At 41.1% G+C, this 26,778-nt stretch overlaps 1 protein-coding gene across 2 annotated transcripts in view; it reads left to right on the top strand.

Annotated features, from left to right (window-relative positions):
* TSC1 (TSC complex subunit 1) overlaps positions 1-26,778 on the top strand; it is a 47,411-nt gene that overhangs the window by 11,383 nt on the left and 9,250 nt on the right. For both annotated transcript variants that reach the window (XM_063432489.1, XM_063432490.1), the window contains exons 2-20: positions 197-384; positions 3,970-4,073; positions 5,375-5,527; positions 6,095-6,239; positions 7,321-7,475; positions 8,103-8,176; positions 9,581-9,747; positions 10,679-10,776; positions 12,450-12,570; positions 18,282-18,385; positions 18,467-18,533; positions 18,723-18,812; positions 19,593-20,145; positions 21,707-21,750; positions 23,019-23,185; positions 23,288-23,470; positions 23,801-23,911; positions 24,520-24,642; positions 26,596-26,778. The exon at positions 26,596-26,778 is cut by the window's right edge and continues 5 nt beyond it. In XM_063432489.1, the coding sequence (XP_063288559.1) occupies positions 279-384; positions 3,970-4,073; positions 5,375-5,527; positions 6,095-6,239; positions 7,321-7,475; positions 8,103-8,176; positions 9,581-9,747; positions 10,679-10,776; positions 12,450-12,570; positions 18,282-18,385; positions 18,467-18,533; positions 18,723-18,812; positions 19,593-20,145; positions 21,707-21,750; positions 23,019-23,185; positions 23,288-23,470; positions 23,801-23,911; positions 24,520-24,642; positions 26,596-26,778 (2,748 nt within the window). In that variant the 5' untranslated portion in view covers positions 197-278. The remainder of the gene's footprint in view (positions 1-196; positions 385-3,969; positions 4,074-5,374; positions 5,528-6,094; positions 6,240-7,320; positions 7,476-8,102; positions 8,177-9,580; positions 9,748-10,678; positions 10,777-12,449; positions 12,571-18,281; positions 18,386-18,466; positions 18,534-18,722; positions 18,813-19,592; positions 20,146-21,706; positions 21,751-23,018; positions 23,186-23,287; positions 23,471-23,800; positions 23,912-24,519; positions 24,643-26,595) is intronic.

The following is a 26,778-nucleotide window of genomic DNA, read 5'->3' as shown; positions in this document are numbered from 1 at the left end:
CACCTTGAGTGCCATTTTGTAGACCATTCCAGTATGGCTAATAATTTTGTGAAAACCTCTCTCAGACCTCCAGGCTGTGATAGTGTACATCGTACAGATCTTTCTAACGTGTACTGCAAAGTAACTTGTAATTCAGGGCTCCTAGTGCTTTAGGAATATAATGTGATTTTTTTTATTTATTTTTTTTGTTCCTTAGTTCGGAGGAGGCACAGATGAGGAGCCTGCTGTGACCTTTACCCTCCAATTTCCAGTCACCAACATATAGAATACGCGGCAGCATGACCCAATCAGTAAATGTGTTGGAGCAGCTCCACCTGCTAGAATCTCTGGACCTGCAGCATTTGGATGAAATCCACAAGCTTATAACTGACCACCTGCACGCAGGTATGTCTAACCTATTTTAATGTTGATGTTCCGTCTAATCTTGAATACAGAGCTTCATAAAACCTATGCTATAAACAGTCCATTGCTTCTGATGTTGTGCAAGATAAATCACAGGAAAATTTGGATGCCAATGATATTGCATTAGCAATTCTGTAGGTTAGGGGCCAACCTGTGGGTGCTTAAATTGTTTGACCAAGAACCAGGAGTATACATCCACAGCCTTATGGTACCATAACTGTTTATAGCAACATGTAGTAGTTATGTTGCCTTGGCATCCTCTAACTTACTGATACTGAATGCACTCTGTGCCCAAAGGAAGAGTATAGTTTAGCCAAACTGTGTGCACACAAGGGCGCCGCGGAATGTTTCCCTGGTGCTTTGATTAGAACACCGGGCATCATTGCTACTGAACAGGGGCCCGGTCGGGGCAACCAGGCACCAGTAATGTCGGCCGGCTGTGAGGAAGTGTCAGGGTGTGTGTGTGTGTGTATGTGTCAGGGTGTGTGTGTGTGTGTCAGGGTGTGTGTGTGTGTGTCAGGGTGTGTGTGTGTCAGGGTGTGTGTGTGTGTGTCAGGGTGTGTGTGTGTGTGCCAGGGTGTGTGTGTGTGTGTGTGTCAGGGTGTGTGTGTGTGTGTGTCAGGGTGTGCATCTGTGTGTGTGTGTCAGGGTGTGCATCTGTGTGTGTCAGGGTGTGCATCTGTGTGTGTGTGTGTGTGTGTCAGGGTGTGCATCTCTGTGTGTGTGTGTGTCAGGGTGTGTGTGTGTGTGTCAGGGTGTCAGGGTGTGTGTGTGTGTGTGTGTCAGGGTGTGTGTGTGTGTGTGTCAGGGTGTGTGTGTGTGTGTGTCAGGGTGTGTGTGTGTGTGTCAGGGTGTGTGTGTGTGTCAGGGTGTGTGTGTGTGTCAGGGTGTGTGTGTGTGTCAGGGTGTGTGTGTGTGTGTGTGTGTGTGTGTGTGTGTGTGTGTGTCAGTGTCAGGGTGTGTGTGTCAGGGTGTGTGTGTGTGTGTCAGGGTGTGCATCTGTGTGTGTGTGTCTGTGTGTGCATCTGTGTGTGTGTGTGTGTGTGTGCATCTGTGTGTGTGTGTGCATCTGTGTGTGTGGGTGTGCATCTGTGTGTGTGTGTGTGTGTCAGGGTGTGCATCTGTGTGTGTGTGTGTGTGTGTGTGTCAGGGTGTGCATCTGTGTGTGTGTGTGTGTGTGTGTGTCAGGGTGTGCATCTGTGTGTGTCAGGGTGTGCATCTGTGTGTGTCAGGGTGTGCATCTGTGTGTGTCAGGGTGTGCATCTGTGTGTGTGTGTGTGTGTCAGGGTGTGCATCTGTGTGTGTGTGTGTGTGTGTCAGGGTGTGCATCTGTGTGTGTGTCAGGGTGTGCATCTGTGTGTGTCAGGGTGTGCATGTGTGTGTGTGTGTGTGTGTGTCAGGGTGTGCATGTGTGTGTGTGTGTGTGTCAGGGTGTGCGTGTGTGTGTGTGTGTCAGGGTGTGCATGTGTGTGTGTGTGTGTCAGGGTGTGCATCTGTGTGTGTGTGTCAGGGTGTGCATCTGTGTGTGTGTGTCAGGGTGTGCATCTGTGTGTGTGTGTGTCAGGGTGTGCATCTGTGTGTGTGTGTGTCAGGGTGTGCATCTGTGTGTGTGTGTGTCAGGGTGTGCATCTGTGTGTGTGTGTGTGTGTGTCAGGGTGTGCATCTGTGTGTGTGTGTGTGTGTGTGTGTGTGTCAGGGTGTGCATCTGTGTGTGTGTCAGGGTGTGCATGTGTGTGTGTGTGTCAGGGTGTGCATGTGTGTGTCAGGGTGTGTGTGTGTCAGGGTGTGCATCTGTGTGTGTGTGTGTGTGTGTGTGTCAGGGTGTGCATCTGTGTGTGTGTGTGTGTCAGGGTGTGCATCTGTGTGTGTGTGTGTGTCAGGGTGTGCATCTGTGTGTGTGTGTGTCAGGGTGTGCATCTGTGTGTGTGTGTGTCAGGGTGTGCATCTGTGTGTGTGTGTGTCAGGGTGTGCATCTGTGTGTGTGTGTGTCAGGGTGTGCATCTGTGTGTGTGTGTGTGTCAGGGTGTGCATCTGTGTGTGTGTCAGGGTGTGCATCTGTGTGTGTGTGTGTCAGGGTGTGCATCTGTGCGTGTGTGTGTCAGGGTGTGCATCTGTGCGTGTGTGTGTCAGGGTGTGCATCTGTGCGTGTGTGTGTCAGGGTGTGCATCTGTGCGTGTGTGTGTCAGGGTGTGCATCTGTGCGTGTGTGTGTCAGGGTGTGCATCTGTGCGTGTGTGTGTCAGGGTGTGCATCTGTGCGTGTGTGTGTCAGGGTGTGCATCTGTGCGTGTGTGTGTCAGGGTGTGCATCTGTGCGTGTGTGTGTCAGGGTGTGCATCTGTGCGTGTGTGTGTCAGGGTGTGCATCTGTGCGTGTGTGTGTCAGGGTGTGCATCTGTGCGTGTGTGTGTCAGGGTGTGCATCTGTGCGTGTGTGTGTCAGGGTGTGCATCTGTGCGTGTGTGTGTCAGGGTGTGCATCTGTGCGTGTGTGTGTCAGGGTGTGCATCTGTGCGTGTGTGTGTCAGGGTGCGCATCTGTGCGTGTGTGTGTCAGGGTGCGCATCTGTGCGTGTGTGTGCGCATCTGTGTGTGTGTGCGCATCTGTGTGTGTGTGCGCATCTGTGTGTGTGTGCGCATCTGTGTGTGTGTGCGCATCTGTGTGTGTGTGCGCATCTGTGTGTGTGTGCGCATCTGTGTGTGTGCGCATCTGTGTGTGTGCGCATCTGTGTGTGTGTGCGCATCTGTGTGTGTGTGTGCGCATCTGTGTGTGTGTGTGCGCATCTGTGTGTGTGTGTGCGCATCTGTGTGTGTGTGTGCGCATCTGTGTGTGTGTGTGCGCATTTGTGTGTGTGTGTGCGCGCGCATTTGTGTGTGTGTGTGCGCGCGCATTTGTGTGTGTGTGTGTGTGTGTGTGTGCGCATCTGTGTGTGTGTGTGTGTGCGCATCTGTGTGTGTGTGTGTGTGCGTCTGTGTGTGCGTGGTAGTGTATGTGCATACTTTAAGCAGTCATACACCAGCACAACATACAAACACACTCCTGCAATCTGACACAAATATTAAATACACACTCCTGCGTTCAAACTCAAAAGGATATACAAACACACCCCTTCACTCAAACCAAACACAAATACTTCACACAAATGTACATCTGCATTTAAAAGTAAACATTACATTGAAACACATCCCTGTATTAAAACACTAAAACTATATATAAGCACCCCTTTAAACACCAACACTGTACATTACACTATAGCGCCAGTAAATGCCACAGCGCATACTACAGATATACAATCTAGAAATTTTGACTTGGGGTGCCTTTGGAAAAAATATTGAAACATTAAGGGCGCCTTGAATCTAAAAAGTTTGGGAACCAGTGGTGTAGCTATTTATGTTTGTATTGACAAGTTGAACTTCATAGGTTATATATGTAGCAGCCACTAAAAATATTTAAGATCAGTGTTTTAAAAATGAAATGGTTATTCAATGTTATGATCTTTTCTAGAAATTAAAGTTTAGAATATAAAAAGATGTTTAATGTTTTTTATCTTTTCATTGTCATGTTTCCCAACAGATCGCTCTCCTGTTTTAGTGAATAACTTAGTGGATCATTATCTGGAAACTAGCTCTGAACAAGCAATGCTCATACTTTCTATGGTTCAAGAACCTCATGACAAGGTGAAAAAATTAGAAAAGTACAATTCTTTTTCATTTTAGAAGATCTCGACTATGTCTCAATTAAGACAAAATAGCAAAAATCGTTATCACGATTCTTTTCTTTTAGATTAGTTGTGTAAGTTTCAGCATAAGTAAAGTGCAAATGCACACTCCAAGCTACTGGACGGCTTGCATACATATTAAAACCTGAAGATGAAGCAAATTACTGTGCTTAGTATCTATTTTGTCCAATATTTATTTATTTATTTTTTGTTGTCCAAAATTCAGCTCCAATTTTTTTTTGTTTACAAGAAACGAATCTGAGAAAGCTGTTAAAAATATCACCGCGCTGATGCCCTTGCAAAAAAAGTGAAAGTTAAAAAGCTTTAAAATGCAATATTCTTGCAACATCATGGGTGTGGTGTACAATTGTTACATTCACACATACTTAAATCTGTCTGTATGTTTGTACATGGAAACACACCTTGAGTGAAAATTATTCAGCCAAGTGTATATAAACTTTGCAGGCTTGTTTTTTTTTTTTTTTTTTAAACTTTCTAAATATTGCATTTAAAAGTAGCAGGAATGGCATCTTCAGCCATTTTCCAATGTCGTCTTGGTAATCTAAAAGATACAAGCTTGTGATAAGTATGACAAGCACTTAATTTCTCTACTCCAATTCAGCTGTTGCCTAACATTTGCAATTTACTAAAATTCTGTATTTAATAAAGTCCTCAGAAGCAGATGCTTTATAATGTCTTTGGTTACCTGCTTTTTAAGACTTTGTATAAGCACATTCGCTACAAAAGAAAATATGGAATCAAGTTACCGATCCTGTTTTAGTCAATGGTGTAAGAATCGGGTCCTCTGTAAATGCCTTTTAATCACTTTATTGAGGGATTGCAAACACTCTAGGAGGAGAAAGTGTGTGTGTCTTGGAATAAAGTGGGATATCCATCGTTGCTGATTAAGACTTTAATGTAGTGCAAACCTATTTGGAGCAATTTAGGAGATAGATTTCATTCATCAATCTTTAATCTTGTGAGAGCAACTGAAACATTGATCCAGTATTGCCTTACCTGACTTTGCTTCCTGTATGTTCTTTTGACGAGATGCACTCTTTCTGTTTTTAGTAGTTTTTTATTTTTTATTTGTTTTTTCATGAGCTGATACAGATTTGTGCGGAGGTTTTATAGAGCACTTTACTGCCTATATTATGACAATGCTTATTTTTAATTTGTGTTCATAGTATTTGTCAAGATTAGATAAAATGCTTCTGCACCTATAAGTGATATGTATTTTTGTTTTCTCTCTGATGGCAGCACCTTTTGGACAAAATAAATGAATACTTAAGTAAAGCTCCTACTCGCTTACAAACCCTATCCTTATTAGGTCACGTGGTTCGTCGTCAGCCATCTTGGAATCACAAATTGTCACAAGCAACTGTTCTACAGTCTTTGCTTAAATGTCTCAAGGTACAACTTTATCTATTTTAACTTCGTAACCACAAATTCACATGAGATATGACCAATAAATTGAAGATTCTTTATAGGTGTTTGTACATTCACTGCAAGTTATTTATTATTATTATTATTTTTTTTTTAATATATGGGGTAGCTGTAAGGAAAAGCTTTTATTGGGCAATCTACTCTACCTGAATCACTGGCACAATGGGTACACAATATCACGTTGCCCCAGAATAGTGTAAAACTTGATACCCCTTCTCTCTGCAGAACCTTTAAAGTCTCTCTGTCACAGCATAATTACATTACCTCAATGGATTCTTCTTCTTTTCTTCCTGTCTCTCATGCCATTACTCTTTTCTTTGTTTCTCCTAAAACTATAAAGATTTTTAACATGCTCATATATACAACATAATAGTCTTAATTCAACAAATCAGGTCTAAACTAAACCAAATCAAATGTGTTCAAGATGTATTGGTGCACAGTGTCTCTTTTTAAGAATTTGATCCAAGCTGTCTTTCTAGGAAACCATAATGTATTTATGGCATTGGTCTAAACTTGGCTTGTACTTCTTTACAGATAGACACAGATGTAGTCGTTCTCACCACCGGACTATTGGTGTTAATTACCGTGCTGCCAATGATCCCACAGTCTGGGAAACAGTATCTCCATGAGTACTTTGACATATTTGGAAGGCTTTCAGCCTGGTGCTTGAAAAATCCTGGTGAGCTGGGGCTAACGTTTTGTTAATTTAGATTTAAATCCTATAGCTACAAGAATCTGTGGGGTTCCAGAATACTACTGTAGTAGCCCAATCCTGCCTGAAACTACATTGGCTCAGTTGTATTTATTTTAGCATGGTTAGGATTCACCTGGTAAGGATGATTACTTTTATAAAAAGCAAAAAATCATGATTGATTTCATCCTTGGTCTTTCCTAGAGGTTCTAGTTTAAACCAGAGGTGCCCAAAAGGTAGATCCCAAGATGCTTTACATACTTATGCCTGCCTTTACAATAACAAAGAATCATGGGAGCTGTAGTTCTAGAACATCTGGGGATCTACCTGTTAGGCACCCCTGGTTTAAAGTATCTCAATGTATATTAGATTTTGTTGATTTAAAGTGTTTTCCAACTGAAGATCATGTAAGTTTGTAGTTTGTAATGCAGTTAAAGGAACATTATAGGGTCTGGAACACAAACCTGTATTCCTGACCCTATAGTGTTAAAAACACCATCTTGCCCCCCTAATTATAGTAAAATATTACTTTTATTCCAGTCTGCTGCTGGCTCTGCCCTTGATCTGCCTGTTTAACTGACCTCATCCAAAGTGTTATTCAAAGCCCATCACAATGTTTCCCCACAGGATTGGCTGAGACTGTCAAGGAGGCAGATCAAGGGCAGATCCAGTACATGCCAAACACAGCCCTGGCCAATCAGCATCTCTTTGAATCAATGCATCTCTGAGGAAAATTCATTGTCTCCATGCAGAGGGTAAAGACACTGAATGTTGGTGCTAAACAGTGTACAGCACTGCTCCTGGAAATACCTCTAGTAGCCATCTGAGGAGTGGCCAGTGGAGCTATCTCTAGGCTGTAATGTAAACTCACTAGAACCAATACAATAAGCTGTAGTTGTTCTGGTGACTATAGTGTCCCTTTAAAAGTGCCCTTGTGTTAACAGCTGGTTCTTACTGGTTTTAAAATGTCTAACATTGTCCTTGTAATTTATGATACAACAGTCACTTATGGTATAATGTCTGTTAGTTTAATAGTCTCACTGCCCTCTAAACTTTAACTGTCTTGCAGGTCGTGTGCCAGATGTTTGCCTAGTCCATCTTCATGCCAGTGTTTATGCCCTCTTTCACCGGCTCTATGGGATGTATCCTTGTAATTTTGTTTCGTTCCTTCGCTCCCATTACAGTATGAAGGAAAACTTGGAGACCTTTGAAGAAATCGTAAAGGTAAAAACATACTCATGTCTTATCCACGCTGCTGCAAAAAGATTCTCACAGATTTGATTTAAAGGGGCCACTACGGACACCCAGCACAATTATAATGCATTTAGACATGTAGTGCTATCCTTACGGTGTATCCGCTTGGGAGTACTCAACTTTTACTTATTTCTTTTGGAAATATGTTTTGAATTTTTCATTAAAGCTGTTTTGGTATTCTATTAAAAATCAATGAATTTCATTTAAAATAACATTGTCCAAATAGAGGCTGTTAAGTGATTCTTGAAAATATTGCTAATTTCCTATTTAATTAAGTTTTTTGTGAAATCCGATGGAATTGGAGATGAAGAGGCTGGAATGTGGTTGAGTCTCCCTTTCCCATAAAATACAGCTCACTACAATGCACAGTTAAGCCTCGCATAAAAAGTGATTGTCTCCACACTTAAGAACGTTGAAGATGCTCATGTATCCTTGCAACAGTCTGTACCATCACTACCGGTGCAGCTACATGTGATGTGAATGTCACATCTTCTGTGAACATTATCCCTGCTCTAATGAAACCATAGTGAAATTATTTTGTGATTACTAAACTCCTTGCAATAATTTTCAACTAACTTTGAAAATGTTCTCTTTCAGCCAATGATGGAGCATGTGCGCATACACCCAGAACTGGTCACTGGTTCTAAAGACCATGAACTTGATCCTGGCAGGTATATTATCTTTGGAGTACCTGTTTTGGAGTTTCATTGCTTGGTAGGCTATAATAGTGACCCCTAGTGACCAAATTGGGGCATTTCAGGGAGGGATTATTAGATTGGCAATCACATATGGTTGTTGCAAACTCATTTTCCAAGTCTTGGATATTTTTCTTTTTTTTTTTTTGTTTGATTCAATTATCAAGTAACTATGGTGTTAATGACAGAGATTTTCCAAGCAGAGTAAAAAAAGCTTCAGGCACTCACAAGGTTCAAAGATGGCAGATTTATTGAAGCAAAATAACACTATAGGGGTTCTTTCAACCTTTTTCCAAGGTCTTTGTCAATCTTGACAAATACCTTGATGAAGGTCAAAATGTTGCCCTTTATTAATTTTTTTATTTATTTTTTTGCTCAAATTTGTCTAAAGCTTTTCTGCTCTACGTCCTAAGCATTTGCTGGTCCTGCTTTGGTTAGCACCCCCTGAGTGTAGGGCAGTCCCTCCTATGTTTTACAGATCTGTTCTAACGCTATTGTGATAGAAATGGAATAAAATTGAATCTTAAAGTATAGTGGTTTGTCTCTCTTGCACATTTTATGTTTTGTCCTCAAATTGTAGACAATATGAAACAAAAGCAAGTAGCAGTGGAGGAGTGTATAATATAGTATGGTGTGTGCATGTGGTATAGAATAAGAGATTACTTAATATAATGAGCTATCAATTAGCTCTTCTATGCACCTGAGATGTATACTACCTGCCTAAGGATATGTGGTGTATCTCATGATCCATGTATTGGTGGCCCAGTAGATATGTAAAATAAACAGAATAGACACCAGTGTAGTATGTGTGAATAACAGAGACTGGGTTGGTAGATAATGGAATTGTACTGACATTTTAGTGAAGCATCCTAATGACTCAATGACTAAAGAACAGTGTGGAGAGGTATAATTCCCACTCTGTTTTTGTTCTTCTCATATTCCTATGAAGAAGCATTTATTCATCCCAAAGTAACTGCACACGGAGTTGAATTGATGCAGATAAATGGAAATCTACTTAGTGGTCAAGAAAAAGTGGTTTTGATCAATCCATAGTGCTTGGGTGAAGCATTCCCCACGACGGAATATGATGTCCAAAACGCCGAAGAATAAAGCAAGATGGTTCAGGAATAGTAGAAAGGATCCATTTTATTCAAATATTATAAAAAGTAGTTAAAACAATAAAATAAAGCCTAGAAGTATCACACTGGCTCGTTTCACCACTAACAGGGCTTTTTCAAAGTGTCCAAGAATCTTTTTACTGGTCATTGTATAAAAACCTTACTGTAATACAAGCAGTATTGGCCTACAAAAGCATGGCCAATTTAAATACTCTAACTTTTAGACCAACTGATTTAACTTTTCATTATTTCGTCTGACCAGATGGAAGAGGCTCGAGACTCATGACATTGTTATAGAATGTGCCAAAATCTCGCTGGATCCTAGTGAAGCCTCCTATGAAGAAGGATACTCCCCACATTCCACTCGCCTTTGGCAAAGACAGCATGAATCTGCTTCCAGCCCCTACACTGATCCTGGTAGCACCTACGGTACATCTGTTCTTCCCCACTCTCCATCACTGTTACAGGTGGTCGTGGTTAGGCACATTTCTCCCAAACTTGCAGCCACTGCATGAAAGCTAGATATGTAGAGATATATTTGTGTGTGTCCCCCACAACTATTGAGCTGCATTGGGAAGTCTGTGATTAGACAGCCATATGAAGTCTTGGCTAGAGCTAGATCAGAAGGGGAGGGCTTGCAAAGGCTTTGGGCAAGAGATCTATAGTTTTCAGATGAACCCCCAATGAAAAATGCATAGTTGAATGTATGTATATTTTTGGGGAGTATATCTACTAAACAGTTTTTTAAATTTATTTTGTATTTGGAAAGTGGGATGTCCCTTTTATCCCTAATGATCAATGATATATCTGAAAGCTTAATGATATGTGAAATGTACATATCACATCTCCAGCATGTTAGTTCTGCCATCACCCTGTGTTTGGACGTTACGTTGACGTGGCACCCTGTCATCAAGTAACATGATTGGCTCTACTTGTAAACTCTGCCGCCAAACAGTGCACAGCTCCACTATGACCTGTCAATTTGCTGAATTTATTGTTGGCTCATCGGAGCACAACGTGTCACCCTGTTTCTATATTCTTCTAGCATAGAATAATATACACCAGGCCTCCACTCTGACTCGTGGGTGTAGGAGAACTGTCTGAAGGAGGGTTCTCTTGCTTCTTTCATGTCACTCAACTCTTTTTTTATAGAAGCCATTCCATCGTCTTAGAACTCTGATGATAATCGATTGTCTAGTGAGGGAGGCTATTTAAATTAGAAATATCTAAATCTGTGCATTTTCTAGCAGCTCTTGCATAGTGTATACATGATATTTTGTGTACTTTAAACAGTTGAGCATAGCGTGTAATATGATTTATATATTGGTTTTAATTTTATAAATCTTTTCCTTGCATTTAGCAAGCATCTGCTCTACGCCCTACTCCACTCCTAGACTGTGTAGCCAGGAGCCACTTCTTCAGCATATTGGCATGCAGGTCCAATCTCAGACGCTGCAGGTAAACCATTCAGTCATTACTCCAACCTTTCAGATGGAGGGGATAGGCATATAACATTGTCTATACTGTACTATTTATTTTTGATTCCTATCTTCATCTCAAAAATATCTATCACACATCGGCAAATCTGTAATCCTACAAAGGGAATCAAAATAATTGAGCAAACAGATGTAGCAAAGGTGTAATTGAAATGGTTAGGTTGCACATGCAGGTGTAAGACATTTCCCAGATTGGTTTAACAGCCCCATAGCATCCAGGGTATGAAATATTTAAAGTGAGGAAGCAATTTGGAGGTACAGTCTATAGATTTGATAGCTCTGTGTAAAGAATCACAAAATGAGTATTTACCACAGGTGCAACTAGTTTTTACAGTAAAATGCTTTATCAAAATTGAGGCAAACTGCATCCTTCTTTAAAAGAAAATCTTCATTTACTGGAGAGTCATAATACTCCAAATCTCTGTACAAATGCCATTAAAAAAAAATGTGATGTCCTGTTAGGCTGTAGATTTTGGAGTTTGAGTTTCTGTGTATTTTCGGTTTTGCATTCCCTCACACTCTAGTTGGTTGTAGAATATAATTGCAAAACGGGTTTCTAGACCTACCTGATGCAATATTTATAGGAAAACGTACGGTCCTAATGATATTTTACAAAATATATGAAGATACTGTTATTGTGTTTATCTATTTCACTCTAATATTTTTTTTAATTAATTTGTTTATATAGTGTATATCTGTTCCCCAAAGCTGTATAACTAATAAATATGTTCAAGTAAAAGACGTGTATAAAGTCTCTCTTGAAGGTTATTGTTACGAAAGATTGTTACGAAAGGGGGAAATTTACAATAAATGCCACTATTACAGTGACACAAACAATAGGTAGATGAGGGCCCTGCTCAAACGAGCTTACAGTCTAGAGGAGGTGGGGTTCAAATACACAACAGGGCAGCAAGGGTGACCGCCACTAAACGAGGTGGAAAAGTAGCAGAACTGGAGTTTACTGGAGTGTGGCTCTTTAGGAGAGCAAAAGACAGATATGGGTAGGTATAGATAAGTTACTGAGTTTATAAGCATTTCTGAACAGATGTGTTTTGATGGATTTCTTAAACAATTGAAGACTAGGGGAGAGTCTAATGGGAGTAGGCAGGCTGTTCAAAAGAAATGGAGCTGCCTGCAAACCCGAGTTAGCAGTAAGGTTGCGAGCAGCCGACTACAGAAGGTCACCAGCAGAGCGGAGAGACCGAAAAGGGGCATATCTATGTATCGGTGAAGAAATGTAATTGGCTAGAGTTGTTTAAAGCTTTAGAGATAAGATTAGTATTTTGAATTGACACATATGGGATACAGGTAGCCAGTGTAAGGATCGACAGAGGGGCGAGTTATGGGAGGAAGGACTGGTGAGAAAGATCAGCCTGGCGGCGGCAATCATTACAGATTGTAGAGGGCTGTTTGGTGTCTGATGAGACCAACTATGAGAGAATAACAGTAATCCATGCAAGAGATTACTAGAGTATGAACAAGCTCCTTGGCATCCTCTTGCGTGAGAAAGAGGTGGATGCGGGCGATGTTTGTAAGGTGGCATTGAACTCTATAAACTGCAGAACATGTACAACAGAATGTAGTTTCTTCGTATGGTGTTTATTACTTCATGTATGTTCCTGTCTTAATTGTTAGGATTCCATCTGGAGCCCCGCAATATGTATTCTGCCCTCCCCACCCAACTCTCCTGTCAACGTGTCCTCCAATTCTTCACTACCTTCCTGTCATGCCCCCAGCAAAGTGCTTGGCACACCTGGTAAGTGTCTTCTTAAGTGTTCTTGCATGGCAAGACCACTTACTATTATCTCACATATATATTATTCTTGGGGAGAGAACAACGCTGGAAGGAAGTGGAACAAGTCCATCCACCAGGGTTGTGATGGTTATAGGATACAATGGGGCATAACCCCTAGAAGTATAGAGAAGAAATAGGACTGGTGGGTGGCAGAATAACAACAAACTACCTCCCAGAGAGACCTTATATCCTTATATGTGGAAGGCTGTTCTGCAATTACCCTATAGGGGAAAAAATGCAGGTAGCCAAAGACTCTTTAATAATCCCTCTTAGGGGGGAGAAAAAAACCAAGCTGAACGTACAAACATATATTAAAACTAGGACCTAATGGGGTAGGGTCTTGACTAATCCAAAAGATGTGCTTGAAACAAGTAGCTATAGATATATATGGCTAGAATATGCCAATAATTACAACAAGTTACTTGTACAAGAAAAAGGAGATACAGTATATGTAGCAAGATTTCAAGTTTTAAATTGTAAAGCAGATGGTTCCTATATACGCCATCAATTGCATCCAGTGCATGAAACACATATTAGATTTATGGCAAAACTGGAAAAAAGTGCTTAAATACCAAGAAAAAATGCTATACCTTCATTGGCCAGAATATGCCAATAGTAATAACAAATTACTTGTGCACGGAAAAAAGAGATACAATATATGTAACAAAACTTCAGATCTTGGTTAGTAAGAAAAGTGGTTCCTATAAACGCCATCAATTGTATCCTGTGCATAAAGCACATATTAAATTTATGGCAAGATAGGAAACAATTCTTAATTTCCAAATAACAGAGCTATACACATATGAAACAAGATGCCTAAACAGCTATATGAGATTTGGGGATAGGAGTCCCTAGCATCTTGTTCATAGTAGAAACTAGTATTTGGTTGCACCCAAAATGATGAAGTATGGATTAGTCAAACCCCCAAAATGGTCTCAAATAAATTTAAAAATCATCCGCTCTGAATGGATAACTCGACGCGCGTTTCGGCGAAACAAGTCGCCTTTAGTCAAGACCCTACCCCATTAGGTCCTAGTTTTAATATATGTTTGTACGTTCAGCTTGGTTTTTTTCTCTCCCCTAAGAGGGATTATTAAAGAGTTTTTTTTGTTTTTGGCTACCTGCATTTTTTTCCCCTATAGGGTAATTGCAGAACAGCCTTCCACATATAAGGATATAAGGTCTCTCTGGGAGGTAGTTTGTTGTTGTTCTGCCACCCACCAGTCCTATTTCTTCTCTATGTATTATTCTTATTATAGCCAAATTTACCACCCTAACTCCTCCCACAGTTTTTACACTACATAGACAGTAATATACCGAAACATGTGGATTGTTCCCGATCGGTGTGCCATTACTTTGTGGAACGTTTCGCCGAATAGCTCACAAAATATCGTCTTTTTTGTGGCAGAATTGGTCCCATAGGAATGAATGGCGGAATGTTCAAAAACTAGAGTGGGAGCTGACAAAAGCTAGTGTGAGCTGAAAAACCAGGACATGATTTCTAAACTGCCACCACTCCCTCGTTTTCAAGCCCACCTACACAAATCTTATATCAAAACGTTCAGCTATCCCTGCTGCCACTAAAAATGTCCACGGCTAAGCCATAGTCCTGATAGTTTTCACAATGTGACCATTTCTTTGAAACTTACGCCGTCCATTGACATTCATTGAAACTTCGCTCTAGCCACCTCAAATTTGAAGGGCAATTTCTAAACTGCGACTGTGCCTTGATTTACTATGCATCAAAATGTAGTTCTGGGTCTTGTGATTCTCACAATATCAAGCTCTTCGCTGTAGGATGTATAGTTTTTAAACTACGACCGTTTGAAGATGGCAACCGCCAGTGAAGTGAGCAATTTGGAGATTTTTTTTATTTATTTCTTTTTTTTTAATTCTTTATTTTTGTGGTGCAATCAGTGAGTACATACGCTTGTTATGCCACAATAGCCATAACAAGAAGGGTAAAAAGCATTGTTTAACAGGCTTATGGCATAGATAGTTACTGCATACATTTTTAAGTTAAGTTGTTGGGTTAGCATAATGCACTTGTCAGGAAAGAATATTCAGAGGAGTGACAAAGGGTGAAGACAGGACATGTGCAATCATCATCATCTTAACAAGGCTATTCAATTAGGTTCATGCTAGGCTTGTCAATGTTGCATGTTATGTTACACTTATGCTAGGGTGTAAATGACTTGAAAACATATGTGAGAGACATAAAGGCAGTATCAACAGTTAATAAACTTTAGAGATATGAGTTTCCACCTCAAGGGGATCCCATGTCAGCCAGGTGAGGATCAGCGTTTGTATGCCAGGCCCTCCTTTTTTATATACAGTGAGGATATCTTTTTCAGGATCAACGGTTAGGTGACTGCTTTAATACTTATAGACTCTTTGGGTGCTCGTGGAGGAGGGAGATGGTCTCGTTGTGGGTAGTCCGGTCGGGCGCATGCCTTGGGAAGTCCCAGCAACCGTGTCGTTTGTTGGGTGCAGCATGGCGGCTATGGGTGGTCAGTCCTTGTATTGCGGCCCCCTTGTGGTGAGCTGTGCGGTGTGGCAGGTTAGGCCGGTGTGCGGTAGGGTTGTCGCACTCTGTTGCTGTTGTTCCCCGGCTTGCCAGGTGTTCGTGCTGCTTCTCTTTGGTTAGGCTTGTGGGGTCTCGGCACTTACTCGCTGGTTCCCGCTGAGATCAAATCGGCAATCCGCCTGTGTGGCGTCAGGGTAGATGGGTGCCTCCAGCGAGTCTCGCATCTGTGCTGCTTGCCATGAGGCCATTTTGGAAGCGGCCTCTATGTACTGGGTCTGCTCCGTCGCTGTTCCGAGCGCCGATGTTGTGGCACTCCGATGGGCCTCAGGGGGGGGACCGAGATCACCCCTGCCGGTCGGGGGGGGAGGGGGGGGAGAAACAGGGCCAGGCTCGCCTAGCCTCGCGTTTCTGCCTTACCACCGGTGGGCAGGATAGCTGGGCGGCTGCCGTCCACCCCACTCACCGCCCGAGCGGCCCCTATCCTGTGCGACAGGGTTCGCCCCTCCGAGGGACTGGAACTTTGCAGCAAGCCTCTCTTCTGGACCAGGGTGGCTTCTTACACCGAGTAACAGCTGCCGATCTCCAGGTAAGCGTTAGGTTGATATTTAGGGGCTTAAAATTGGACACTTTTACAGGAGCCACTCCAGTGTGCGACCATTCAGCCTGGCGGTCCGGCCCCGCCCCCCGAGAAGTGTTTTTTTTTTTTTTTTTTAAATCTTTATTTATAGTTTCATGCATGTCTATTGAATACAACGTACTTGTAGGGTATATGCTTGTATAGAGATACAGTGAAATACTGCTTGACAATGGTGCAAATACACAAGGGTCATTGAAATATTCCATACAGGGATACATAAGACTGGTCTAGCATGAGTAACTATGAACAGTTATGGTCGCGTATCCTTCATTATACATTAGTTTGCTATCCTGGTTTTCTGGTGCAAGGACAATCGATCCCTATCGGAGTTGTCATTCGACCTTTGGTCCAACTCAGATACCAGTTGCTATCCACATGTTCCCCGTTCATTATCTCTGTGTATCCATATAATCTATACATTTGCGGCCTGTGGCCGTAAAGAGAAGTTTGTTTTTAACGGCTCTTGTCTGCCCTTGCTGTAGTTGGGTGAGTTGCCATAGGAACCCAGGAGTGTGAGTAGCCAGCAGAGTGTTCCGGAACACAGAGGCTGCTAGATGAAACACATTCTCTAAACTGCTGTCATTCCTACAGTTTTGATAACACAAAAGTGAGCACCATCACATTTAATATATTTTCATGTTAGTCAATGCGTTATACCTGTAACAGAAAAACCGTAACATACAATGTTACAACAATACAGCTAATCAATGTTTCATAAAGTTACTCTGCCCACTCCATAAAGTCACTCTGCCCAGTCCAACCTTTCCACAGTTACTCCAGCCACTCCAACCACACAACAGTTACTCCAGCCACTCCACCCAGTTACTCTGCCCACTCCAGTTGTAGACTACTGGTGGAGGCAAGAACACTTCACACAATTTCTCCAGATATTGTAGCTTTTCTAGTTTGTATTTTTGCACATACACTTAATATCCATACTTAACATTTTAGGTTTTCACATTTTATCTGATTAATTTTTTTTAATACTTTGATGCACATTGTATTATTCATTGTCGTCTTCTCAATATGAGGACGTCCTTCTCTGAGCTTCTTGTTGCATATACCGTATATACTCGAGTATAAGCCGACCCGAATATAAGCCGAGGCCCCTAATTTTACCCCAAAAAACTGGGAAAACTTATTGACTCGAGTATAAGACTAGGGTGGGAAATGCAGCAGCTACTGGTAAATTTCTAAATAAAATTAGATCCTAAAAAAAATATATTAATTGAATATTTATTTACAGTGTGTGTATAATGAATGCAGTGTGTGTGTGTATAATGAATGCAGTGTGCGTGTGTATAATGAATGCAGCGTGTGTGTATAATGAATGCAGTGTGTGTATAATGAGTGCAGCGTGTGTGTATAATGAGTGCAGCGTGTGTGTATAATGGGTGCAGCGTGTGTGTATAATGGGTGCAGCGTGTGTGTGTTGCAGAGCCTTGGTGGGGGGTGGGCAATTTTTTTAATTTTTTTTAAATTATTTTAATTTTTTTTAATTTAATTTCATTATAATTTCATTATAATTTTTTTTTTTTATTATTATTATTATATATCCTGGTGGTCCAGCATTGGCAGTTCAGTGGGGGGGGAGAGGGGGACTGGCAGAGAGTTTACTTACCTGTCCTGCAGCTCCTGTCAGCTCCCTCCTCCTCCGCGCCGTCAGTTCAGCTCTTCTGTCAGCTCACACTCTAAGTCTCTCGCGAGACTTACACTGGGAGCTGACCGAGGTGCTGAACTGACGGCGCGGAGAAGGAGGGAGCTGCAGGACAGGTAAGTAAACTCTCTGACAGCCCCCACAGCCCCCAGTCTGTATTATGGCAATGTAAATTGCCATAATACAGACTATTGACTCGAGTATAAGCCGAGTTGGGGTTTTTCAGCACAAAAAATGTGCTGAAAAACTCTGCTTATACTTGAGTATATACGGTATGTACTTCTTAAATTTACTGTTATCTGTTGTGTGAAGTGTGTGTTTCTTGGAGGGTTTTTTTTCCACCCGTTTTGGAGTTGTAAAATAATGACCCTACAAAATTACCTGCAGTAATACAATTCTATAGCTCCAACAGATTCCTGCAGTGTCGTGCAATAGGTAAATAGTCCAAACTCTTAATTCTAACAAAACCTGATTGACATTCTTGAAGTGTTGGTGAAGAGGTCCCTGTCCAAACAAGCTTAAAAGGATAAGAGAGAAATACAGAGATCTAAGTGATCTGTATGTCTGACTTTCCAGTGCAATAAGGAACTAATTATCTAGTGCTTGGCTACGTTGGTTTCGCACTTTAAGTTGCAACAAAACTTCTAAAAATACTGTGCCAAGTGCGACCATTGGGCTTTCTGGTTACTCTGGATACTTTCCGTAGACTGTGAGCTAATCGTGTTTTTTTTTGTTTTTTTTTTTGTTTTTTTTTACTGAACAAATTGTGATCTATTGACAGGATATACCATCAATGTATCTCTATGGTCCAAGTAGGACATTTTTAGCTTTTTGCATTTTGTGTTTCTTAGGAGTGAAAGGGACTCCCCAAGGAACACCGGCAACCTCCCCTGCTCCAAACTGCAGTCATAATGATTCTCTGCACATAGCTTCCTCTGGAACACCACCCAAAAAGGCAAGCCGAGTAGGACACCTGTGACTCGATTTTAATTTTGTTGCTTGCATGCATACTGATGACTCTAACAATTCATTACAGAATGAATCCTCTGATCGGAAGAAACCGGTGTTGAGCCATCTGCACGGCAGCAAAGAGAGGGGTTCTGGTAAGTTGTCTTCATCCAGTGCAATTCTGTAGCGTTGCTGTGCTAAATGAGCAGTGTTTTTCATGTTAATGGGGCTTCGTGGGCAGTGCAGTCATGACGACAAAGAATAAAGTTAGTCCATACAGGATGAATATTGACAAAGTAGAATCACATGTAAACCTTTTTCTTTCTCTCTCTCTCTATCTGTAGAATCGCCCGAAAGTGTGAAAACGGTTTCCCTCGGTGAACTTCAAGATGTTATCGGAGTCCTGCCTGCTGATCACCACAATACAGAAGAAGGTGAGGTTCTGTTTCTTCAGCTTTTGTGGAGAACTCTGCTTCCCAAACACCTGGAGAGCTCCCTATTGACTGTACCTGCAGTAAATGTTGCAAATATTTAGTATGAGTGTGTGTATGTATAGATATCTATAGATCGATAGAAGTTTGTTACAAAGTAGTACAGTAGAGTATTCATGTTCATTTGTTTATCAGTTTATAAAGATTTATTTGGAAAATTACCTTCCCTCTTTGACGTTTGCCTCATATGCTCTAATTATATTTCCTATTTCAGGTCCGCAGAAACAAGGTAATGGTATGCTTTTATTCTGGAAAATATTTATGGGTTTTACCTTGTACACCCACCTCCTGGGGTATAGCACATTGTAAGGTTTACGGTGATGGATGGGTGGTCCTCAGAAACAAGAACTTCCTGTAAAAACGTAGCCTACTGAAAATGAACATTTACTCTGGTACTTTTTCCAGGATCATTACCAAATGGTTTGGTTCCCTGTGTAAATACTTGCCATCACTCTGGCAGGGCAGATTTTCATAGCCCAATTTATAGATAATTGTATGTTTTTTATGACTGAATTTTTCAGTGGGATCTGGATAATAATTTTCTACAATCTAAGTACTTGGGCACCATTAGTGCAAAATCTATGGAAATCTAAAATGTGTTCATTTTCAAACACACGCACACCTAGAAAATTATTTTTGTTTTATTTCTTGCCTTGTGGCTATTTTGCCATGTTACCAATATTTTTAGCCATTCCCTTTAACATATTTTTTGGTCTCCATCAGCTGCTATATCACAGGAGCTATCTCAGATCACTTCTGACCACGAGCCAGCTATTCGACGTGGAGGCTTTGATTCACCATTTTGTCCTCCGTGTAACAGCCAGCCTGGCTCACAGAAGAAGCTTGCTGCATACGGTGTCTCCCAGGTCTCCGATCACATAGTTTCTGACAAGCTCCAAAATGCATCTCAAGACCCCTCCAAACAGGCATTCACTCCTATCGAGCCACCTGTAGGGGTAGAACATAGTAGCCTCTCAGGGAAGCTGCAATGTGCGAACTCTTTACAGAATGCCAGGAAGCTCTTCACCCCTAGCCCCTGTAAATCTCAGGCTCACTGTAAGTCATGCTTCAGCTCAGCACCTTATGAACATCTATTTGAACTGGCACTGCCCAAAACTGCCAACCTGTTTATCTGCAAGAAAACAGATGAGCTGCATAAGAAGATAAAATGTGGCCCTGAGGAGGCAGAAGAACAGACCTCCGTAGTATCCCCGTCAGAGTTGCTTGACCGGCTTATAATGCTGGGTGCTGATGCACATACGAAAGAGTTGAACAAGTAAGTTTGGTCTGTTGGCCATACTTCCTGTCTTGTCATGTAAAAGGCTCATGGTTAAACCTGTATTGGCTGATCCTTATTAATATAACGTGTAACTCTTTCCAAAATCTAGAATGAAGGATTCTTTATTAAATGGGCCACTTTCTAAGCAGAACCTACCTGAAAACTATTGGCACCAGAATTCTGGTTATATTGTACAAAAATAAAATGACCATAAAATAAATGCAATACGAAGTTATCCAAATGTGACAGGTCTCAGAAAAATCTATTGCAGTCTCTGATCTCAAGAGGGAGTGAATGTGATGCTTTTGAAAGTACTAATTTTAGTATGTAAAAATGTTGAATTTGTTGAGCAATAAAACATACTAAGATTAATAAGCCAGAGTGTAATGTCCGAGAATCTTGGTGTTATGGGGAGGTGAGGATAGTGTTACGATGCACACTGAGCTATAATGTTTGATATCTAGTACGATTAATAACAAACTGTTGCAAATACCTAGAAGGTGTTTGTGAACTGCCAAGAAAGCAGTGTCATTGTCACATCTGTCTCTTCTGGTCTATGGGTTTTAGCAACACCTCCTGTAAAATAGCTAAATTCATAGCTTGTAGTTGGCAATGTCCTGTATGTCCAATGTAGTGGAATACCTCGAGCTAGAGATGGGTGTACTGAGAAGCTTCCTTAGAGGACTTTTGAGTGGGAGAACTCAAAGTTAGGCACTAGTGTCTTTAAGTGAAATATACCCTCATTGGGTACCGATCTCTTCAAACTAAACTGTAAACTACTGCATGACCTATAACGTTTGCAGAACTTAAAATATTGCAAAAGATGCTTTAAAATGTCCTCCCTCTTCGAGGATTTTTTCGAGTTTATACATTTATATTTCTGAGACTGTTGCTTTAATTTGATCTGTTTAGGCATAGCTTATTATAATAAAATTATATTTGAAGTTTTCATCTATTTCATACTATCTGGCTCCGTAGGCAAAATTACTAAGCCGAAGCACCGCCAAGATTCACCCCCTATATGTACACATTTATCCCTATAGAGGCGAATGTTGCCACGCTTGTACCAGCCTTGCATAAGGTCCTGGCACACACAGCGCAACATAAGTCCTCTTAATGCTGCCCGACAACACGTAACACCTTGAATGCAGCGGATGTAATGTTTCTTGTTTATAGTTATCCTTTATTTCTCTTTCAGTTTTTAATTAAGCTCATATTTCTCATACCAAAAACCTCATGTCGCATATACCAACCTGATGTTAGGTTGTTAAGCATCTATGGCTGTTTTTAACCTGTATATTGCTTTACGCAATGTTCCGTGCATATGGCTATATAATGCCGTCAAAAAGCTGTACATATGCGATATGAACAAAAAATATACAATATGCCCCTAGTATGAAGTTTAGATTCTTTAAGAAATAAACATGGGCAGCGTACGTTGACTTTATTTTTAGATGTTTCTAGTGACTGTTTGAAACATGCAAATTGCTTTGAATGTTCTGTTCTTCAGTGTGGCCTGTGGATCATGCATACAATCACATGCTGTGTTTTGCTACAGGTTGTCTTTACCCAGCAAATCAGGTGACTGGACTCATTTTGGAGGTATGATTTCTTTGTTTATTATGCCTTTTAAGAGATTTTACTTTGGAAAGCAAATTGGTGTTTTTTGCCTGGAATGATGTAATGCCATACACACAATCTAGATTGGAATGAGTGCTACTGGTGTTTTTTCGAAAGAACCATTGCCGCTAAAAGCTGCCTCTTTTGGATTTTACATTCCGAGCACATTATAAGATTGACCAGGTTTCTGGCTTGTGGATAAAAAAAAGCTAGTACATACCATACTGTTATAGTGGTTTTTGAGTGATGGAATGATATCCAACCTTTAACCTAAATGCCCCCTGTTTATAAATGTGCACAGCTTTTGAAAATGCCTACCTCTGTTATTTATAAAGTGCCAACAAATTCTGCAGTGCTGTATAATGGGTGGACTAAGAGGGATCGAGGGCCCTGCTCAATGAGCTTAGATGCTAGACTGAGTGGGATATTGTGACACGAACGGTAAGGGTAGGTTAGAAAAGTAGGTTGCTAGGATAGTATTCACTAGTATTAGTGAGGGCTTAGTGTTTTGTTTTAAAGACCGTTACAGGAGAGGAATCAGGGTGCAGAGCGAGAAAGCTGACCATTTAGAATGCTTTCCTTAAAAAAAAGTTTTCAAAAAAAAGTTTTTTGAAGGAGTGGAGACTAGGTGAAATTCTAACAGAGAGGAAGGGTGTTCCATAGGAACGGTGCTGCCCCTGAGAAGTCTTTAAGGCGAGTATCAGAGGTAGAAGTACGAACAGAGGTTGGATGTAGGTGTTCGGCAGAGCATAGGGGCCTATACGGGACACATTTGTTTATTAGATCAGGATAAGTAGGTCGGAGCAGCATTGAGTACAGATTTGTAAGCAAGTACCAGGATCCTAAATTGAGTCCTACATCTTACGGGAAGTTAATATAGGAAATGACAGAGGGGGCGGTGCGGGCAGACGGGAAGATGAGCCTCGCCACCGCATTCATTATAGACTGTAACTGGGCAAGTTGAGAACACATAAGACCACTTAGAGAGAACAGCGGCATGGACAAGCACCTTAGCCGTGTCAGGAGTTAAATAGGCGTTACATGTTCTTGTGAGGTGTCTTGAAAATTCAAACTGGATGAGAACTATTAAAGTTAAACCCTGGATTTGAGCTATGAAGAGCAATGCGGTAGAATTAGATGTGGCCTTCTTCCCATTTATTGTATTGCCATGTGTCATGCTGATTAATGTGTGCAAAGGGGAAAATTGGTCTTCACCAAACTTTTGACTATTTGATGTCCTCAAATGGCAGGTTCTCCCCCACCTGATGAGATCCATACGCTCCAAAACCAGTTGGTGTTACTCCATAACCAACTTCTGTATGAGCGATTCAAGAGGCAGCAACATGCCATGCGCAACCGTCGTCTTCTGCGCAAGGTGATCGATATGACCGCTCTTGAGGAAGAGCATTCTGTAATGGTAAGGTTTGACTCTGTTCTGCTAACTTGATGAATTGAGTTGATTGTAATGTTCTATTTCTAGTTAATTCAAATATTTAGCTTCTCCCGCTTCTGTTTACAGACTGAACAGATAAAGGTACTACTGAAAGACATGCTTAAATTAGGGGATAGCCTTCTTCTGGAACAAACTAGGTATATTAGACTGCAAGAAGAAAAAGATTCTGTTATCACCCAGCTCCACAGTCAAATTCGCCAACTCCAGGACGACCGTGAGGAGTACTACAATCAGAGCCAGGAGCTGCAGGTGGGAAGCTTTTTACGAATGGGAAAATGTCCACTTCATTAGGTTATAAGATGAAAGCAGTGTTTCAGAACACCACAAGCAACATGTTTAGTTGGAAATGTACAGCAAACTTTGCATACCTTTTTTTTTTTTTTGCAGACCCATCATGGCATACTGGGCTATTTTACCTCTTGTCGCTGCATATAGCGTTGCCACATTTGAAGTAGATTTATTATTTTTATGTCTTCATTGCAACATGCTATGTCATTGTGCTCTTCTGTGATCTCTAATTTTGTCATTCAGTGGACTTCAGACTTAATCTGTTTGATTTTGTTTTATTTGTTACTGCAGACTAAGCTAGAAGATTGCCGCAATATGATTGCAGACCTACGCTTGGAGTTGAAACAAGCCAACAACAAAGTGTGCCACACAGAACTTAAGCTCGGTCAGGTTACTCAAAAGGTGATTTTTTTTATTTTTTTTTAAACTTTTTTTTTTTTTGAGTGGGGGAGGAGAGAAAACAGGCTCCATGCCTGTTCATAGTGACATATAATGGGAGATGGAGATATAAATAGATGTGGGTGGGGGGAAGGGTGCACAAAGAAGGGGTAACTTTGGATGAGGTTATCCTGAAGTAGTTTATTTTGCCTAGGTTTGGGAGTTTTATTTGATAGGCAGATTAGCTGCTGTCTGGGCAGAGCTCAGAGTGCAGTCTGTTGCTGGGGGACTGCGAACTGTCCAGAGATGATTTGGAATTTATAAATCTCCCTGGTGCAAGTGCAATCCCGTCACTGCTGTGTACCCTTTAAGAAAGCGAGCTGCGTTGCTGAATCCCCTCCTTTCATTGTTTTACCATATTATTGTGTGGTGTTTTGGAATGGAAGGGGAAAGTTATCATCGGGGTTCATTTTTAGATGATGAACCTAATGGAAGGTACTATTAAAAGCTCTGGATAGTCATGACTGAAATACTTTTTTTTTTTTTTGTATAAGTTAGTTTGTTAGTGTTCCAGTGTTTTAACTTTTTCTGTGATCTAATCCTTGGTTTGTTTGTTTTTTTCCTTCCCTTAGCTTGTAAACAGTGAGTCTGTACAGCATCAGATGGAGTTCCTAAATCGACAGCTTCTAGTTCTAGGAGAAGTGAATGAGTTATATGTGGAACAGCTTGTGCATAAAAGTGCTAAGGCCCCAAAGGTAACATTACGGCCACTGGGTAATGAAATGCGTTGGGACTTTTTAGTATGTTTCTATTGAGTTCCTATTATGCTACCTGTTTCAAAGTGTGCGCGCTAAAAATTGTGGTGAGGCCTAAGATGTCATGCATCAACGGCATATTTCAAGTTGGACCTTGAGGTCCTTCTTGGGCATAGAAACTTAAATCATGTTTTCACAACTATTCCAGAGTTTCCAGCTTGACCTGCAAATAAGCAGACTGGCGTCCTGTTTCAGACTTAATACTACATTTTGGGTAATAGCCAATACTTTGGTGTTTAAAACCGTGACCATTGCTAAAGGGATCTACTGAAATATAATATGAAATGTGAAACGCAGTGCTAGTTTGTGCTAATTTGCATGTCAAGATGGGAACTCTGGGAGAGATGTGAAAACATGATTTTGCAAATTTCCATGTACTCTTTATGAGAAGCATTTGATTGTACCATGGAGAGGAAAGAAGTGATGCTGTGTGCGGTCATACACTGAGACTCTGGATTCCAGGTAAATTTTATTTTAAATAAAAATGGGCGGTGGGGCGTTGGATAAACTGCTAGTTTATGGGTTGTTGTAAAACTTAAAAAAAAAAAAGTTTGGAGTCTTTTTTTTTTTTTCTTGACAATTTAGGATGTGCCTGCATGTCCCCTCTGTCATCCTTATTCTAGCTCGCTAAGAAACATTGGAGAGCTGTGCTCTTATGTGCTCTTGCGACTTCAATACAAAAGCTTCTCGATGTGTATTCCCCAGACATAAAGAGAAGGGCTTTAACCCCTTAAGGACACATGACATGTGTGACATGTCATGATTCCCTTTTATTCCAGAAGTTTGGTCCTTAAGGGGTAAAAACAAGACATGCAAAAAAAATACATGTATGTGTTCTTTGGGGGTATATCATTTTAATTTTTTAAAATTAAATACTCATTTTAAAGGGTTATTCAGATCTCTTAATAAATGTTATTTTGCATTAGTATTACTGTGCATTTTTTTGTTATCGGTTTAGCAATAAACTTACCTTGAATCCAGCACCGATCAGTCTCCCTGATCCTTCCCCACCTTCATTGTCGTCATACCACATCTTCCGTTGAGTTGCAGAGCTTCAATCAAATGCTTCTCATAGAGACATATTATTGTACTTTGAATGTATGAGAAGTAATTGCCCAAATCGGTTTCTTCTGATACACAATAAATCCAGTGCTGCTGTATCGGCAGTGTGCATGCATGTAGGCAAATCGAGCTGAGTGCCTTGCTGTTAAAGCCCGCCCACTAATCAGTGCAAGGGCCATAAGGGAAGAAGGGAGGATTGCACCGTACTGTTAGGACAAGGGAGGGCATTCATTTTAAATGTTTGGAGACAGGGTAGGGGATATGAGGGAAAGGGAAAAGTACTACATGCTGGCAACAGTACAAGTGGAGGACTTGCCTTCACATTTTAAGAAGACTGGGAGGCAAGGGACCATTACAGAAGCTCATTACATCTGTGGCCAGCGCGCAGTGCGTGCTGACAACACACAATTTCTGTGCAGGACTAACAGTCCATCTAGAATAGAGTTCCTAGCTGAATAAAGTGTCGGTAGTGTAACTAGACTCCAGCACAAATGAATCATATAGATTTCTTGCTCCTTGACTATTTCTAAAAGCAGAAGTGGTCATGGAGGTTGGAGACCTCCTTGAACTTCCTGTTTGTTACTGTTGATACTGCTCACTGATGAACTGTCAGTGCACCAAGAGTCTCCATACTTGCATACACGGAGAAGTGGTGGATTTTTAGAATCTGGGTGTAGCTAGGGGTTGGCCAAAAAACATCTCCAGATGTTTTAAAACTAAATCTTCCATGATGCTTTGCCACCCTTAACATCTGAGATCTATTTTTATTTTTTTGGACATCACTCCTCCACTGAACACATTCTGAAGTCTGGACCATTTTAATACTTGCAGGAATTGGATTTGCTGAAAGATTCCTTTCACAGGGAGCTAGACAAGTCTCGAGCCATTGTTATTCAGCAAAATCAAAGGTTGGAATTCACCAACAAACGCATAGTGGAACTGGAGAGTCAGTTGGCCAAGAAAGATATTTTGTTAATGGAACAGAAGAAGTTTCTGGAAGATCTTAAAGCAAAA

This window comes from Pelobates fuscus, chromosome 9 (genome assembly GCF_036172605.1).
Source record: "Pelobates fuscus isolate aPelFus1 chromosome 9, aPelFus1.pri, whole genome shotgun sequence".
Taxonomy (NCBI): Eukaryota; Metazoa; Chordata; class Amphibia; order Anura; family Pelobatidae; genus Pelobates; species Pelobates fuscus.
Note: the sequence above shows the minus strand (reverse complement) of the source record. Positions and strands in the feature narration are given on the sequence as shown.